The sequence below is a fragment of the Setaria viridis genome, chromosome 8 (assembly GCF_005286985.2).
Source record: "Setaria viridis chromosome 8, Setaria_viridis_v4.0, whole genome shotgun sequence".
NCBI lineage: Eukaryota > Viridiplantae > Streptophyta > Magnoliopsida > Poales > Poaceae > Setaria > Setaria viridis.
Window position 1 is genome coordinate 32,446,723 of NC_048270.2, and position 2,846 is coordinate 32,449,568.

General features: G+C 45.0%; 1 protein-coding gene across 1 annotated transcript; it reads left to right on the forward strand.

The window, feature by feature from the left end:
* Window positions 1-212: 212 nt before the first annotated feature.
* LOC117834524 (dof zinc finger protein PBF) lies at window positions 213-980 on the forward strand. Its single transcript, XM_034714081.1, has 2 exons — window positions 213-476; window positions 582-980. Exons 1-2 carry the CDS (start codon window positions 213-215, stop codon window positions 978-980), a joined length of 663 nt encoding a protein of 220 aa, XP_034569972.1.
* Window positions 981-2,846: the final 1,866 nt, after the last annotated feature.

The following is a 2,846-nucleotide window of genomic DNA, read 5'->3' on the forward strand; positions in this document are numbered from 1 at the left end:
TTTTCATGCTGCATCTTTAGATTCTATATATCCATCACCTTGCATACCATTCTCTCTTTTTGCTTATACCACATGATCGTGTGTGTGTGTGTGTATATATATATATATATATATATATATATATATATATATATATATATATTCCTTTTTGCTACGTGCTAAAATCTGATTTGTGCATCATATACTACTCTAATCTGGTGCAGGAAGGGGCGATGGTGGCATCACCACCCAGGGAGGAAGCAGATCCAGCTAGGAATGTTAAGGCCAAGCAGGCACAACAGCAGCAGGTGGCGGCGAGTGGCGCCAGCGAGCGTAAGCCGCGGCCACAGCAGGAGCAGGGACTAAACTGCCCACGCTGCAACTCCACCAACACCAAGTTCTGCTACTACAACAACAACAGCATGACGCAGCCACGCTACTTCTGCAAGGCCTGCCGCCGCAACTGGACGCAGGGTGGCACCCTCCGCAACATCCCTGTCGGCGGTGGCTCCCGAAAGAACAAGCAGAACCGCGCTGGGAGCTCATCCTCCTCCTCCCCAGCACCACCAGCACCGTCCTCCAGCTCCACCAACTCCAAGAAGATGAACCAGCTCACGCAGCAACTGCTGATGATGCCGACTGCTATGGCACCTATGCCCGCCGACTTCCCCATTGTGCTCCCGACATTCATGTCGACAGGCGGCGGAGGATTCGAGCTCCCTAGCAGTGACCACCACTCCCTGCCCTTCCCACCCTTATCTTTACCGTCCAACCCTGGCACAACGCCGTCGTTACTGGACATGCTGACAGGAGGGTTTCTTGACGGCGGGATAGGGGCGCTGCCATTTCTTCCGACGCCGCCGTCATTTGGTGCGATGCAGCATGGGCATGGGATCATGGTTGGCTCACATGACCAACAGCTGGTGGATCCCCTGAAGGGTGTGGATCAGGCACTCAAGCCCCCTATGGCTGCTACTGGTGGTAGTGGGCTCCAGCAGTGACCTTCGTCGGCAGCGCAGGACCAGCATGGATCAATCTGATGATGCATGTTGTCGTCTGATTGATGATGTAAGTGCGGCAATAATCACCATGCAACACACCAGCATCATGAGAAAGACGCAAATAAAAGGAAGGGGAACCCAGCAGCCAATGTAATTCAGTAGTCTAGTTAATTAACTAGTTTGTGGTCATGATGGCAAAATAGCCATCGTGCATCGCACATGCATTTTTCTTTCATCATCTATCTCCATGCGTTAGTTCATGTATGAGAGAGTTTAGTTTCCATAATCATCGCCGGACAATTAGCTATCGTGCATTTATCTAATCATTTCATTTCCAGTGGGATATTCTCCTCATTCCCCAGCATCTTGGTTAATTGCTTAATGATTGCAATGTGTACCAAATAATCAGTTTCTGGTCTATGCATCGACGATTCCCCTCTGTGTGTGTGTGTGTGTGTGTGTGTTTGTTTGTTTGTGTGTGTGTGTGCGTGTGTATTGTGTCTTTGTGTGTGGGCGCGCGCGCACGCACGTGTGTGTGTGTTACACTAGCTAGCTAATGGATAATGTAGGAAAGTTGCAAGAATGTAGGTTAGTGCCACACATGCATGCCTTGGCGCCGACCTAGCTACCGCGTGCATGGCTGCGGCATCTGCGACAAGCGGAGGAGTGGAAGGCGATGGAAGAGTTTGGTGGCGCTGATGGACTGGAGGCCGACGAGATTGGGCGTGGGGTGAAAAAGAGAGGAGAAGATAGAAAAGGCAGAGGGCTTCGCGGTCCGATAAATGAGATGGAAAAAGGTAATAGGGGAGGGGAAATAGAAAAAGGAAAAAAAAAAGGCCAATGTGAGCCGTGTTAAGGATACATTTGGGTTCATCCCAAAATTAAATTCGGGTTTAGGGATACATTTGAAAAACTAAACATCTTATGGAGGTAGATTGATTTTATTAAATTTAGTTCTAAGTAGTCTTCCTATGTTCATGATGTAATTTTTTGAAATCCAAAGAGTTTCCTTAAAAACTTGGATTCCTATCGGTCTAGGTTTTTTTTGTCATAGCAACCGTGATAAAAAGAAGTGTCACACCTAGGTAAGTGGGATATCTTGTGTCTCCCTAAAGATAGGGGTCTAGAAATAACTTATCTCGGCCTTAAAAATAAGTGCCTCCTCAATAAATTTTTATTTAAGTTACTTAATGAGGAAGAAACATGGCAGACCCTGCAAAGAAATGAATATCTAAGTTCAAAACGTTTTTGCTAGGTTCAAATCAAACTCGGAGACTCCACACTTCGGAAAGGGCTGTTGAAGGTGAGAAAAGATTTTCTGAGATGTGAGACTTTAAAAATAAGAGATGGCTCACAAACCAAATTTAAGTAAGACACTTGGGTGGGACCACAATCCTTAAGGAACAATTCGCCAGTTTATATAATATAGCCAACTACCCACTAATATTGTGGGGATTGTGTTGAATCAAATGCCACTAAACATTTCCTTTCAAAGGACTTTGGTAGGAGATAAATTCGCGGCTTAGCATAACCAGCAAAAATAGCTTATGTTCAACTCTCAACTGAAAGGGACTTCTTTACCTGGAGCTTACATAGACACGATCACTTTTTTGTATGGTCCTTGTATCACTATTTGATTAACCATGGGACCCATTTCACTAGTATTTGAAAATTAAGATTTTCCTTTGGTATATTGGCAATACAGTTATTATCAATTTGGCCCCTGACTTTTGCATATACTCCTGATTTGGATCGCGATTATTAATCACGATCCGAATATTTGCAAAATAGACTCCTTTTCATAAATACCTCTTAAATTGGATCGCGATTATTGGTCATAATCCAAATATTTGCATAAAGACCCCT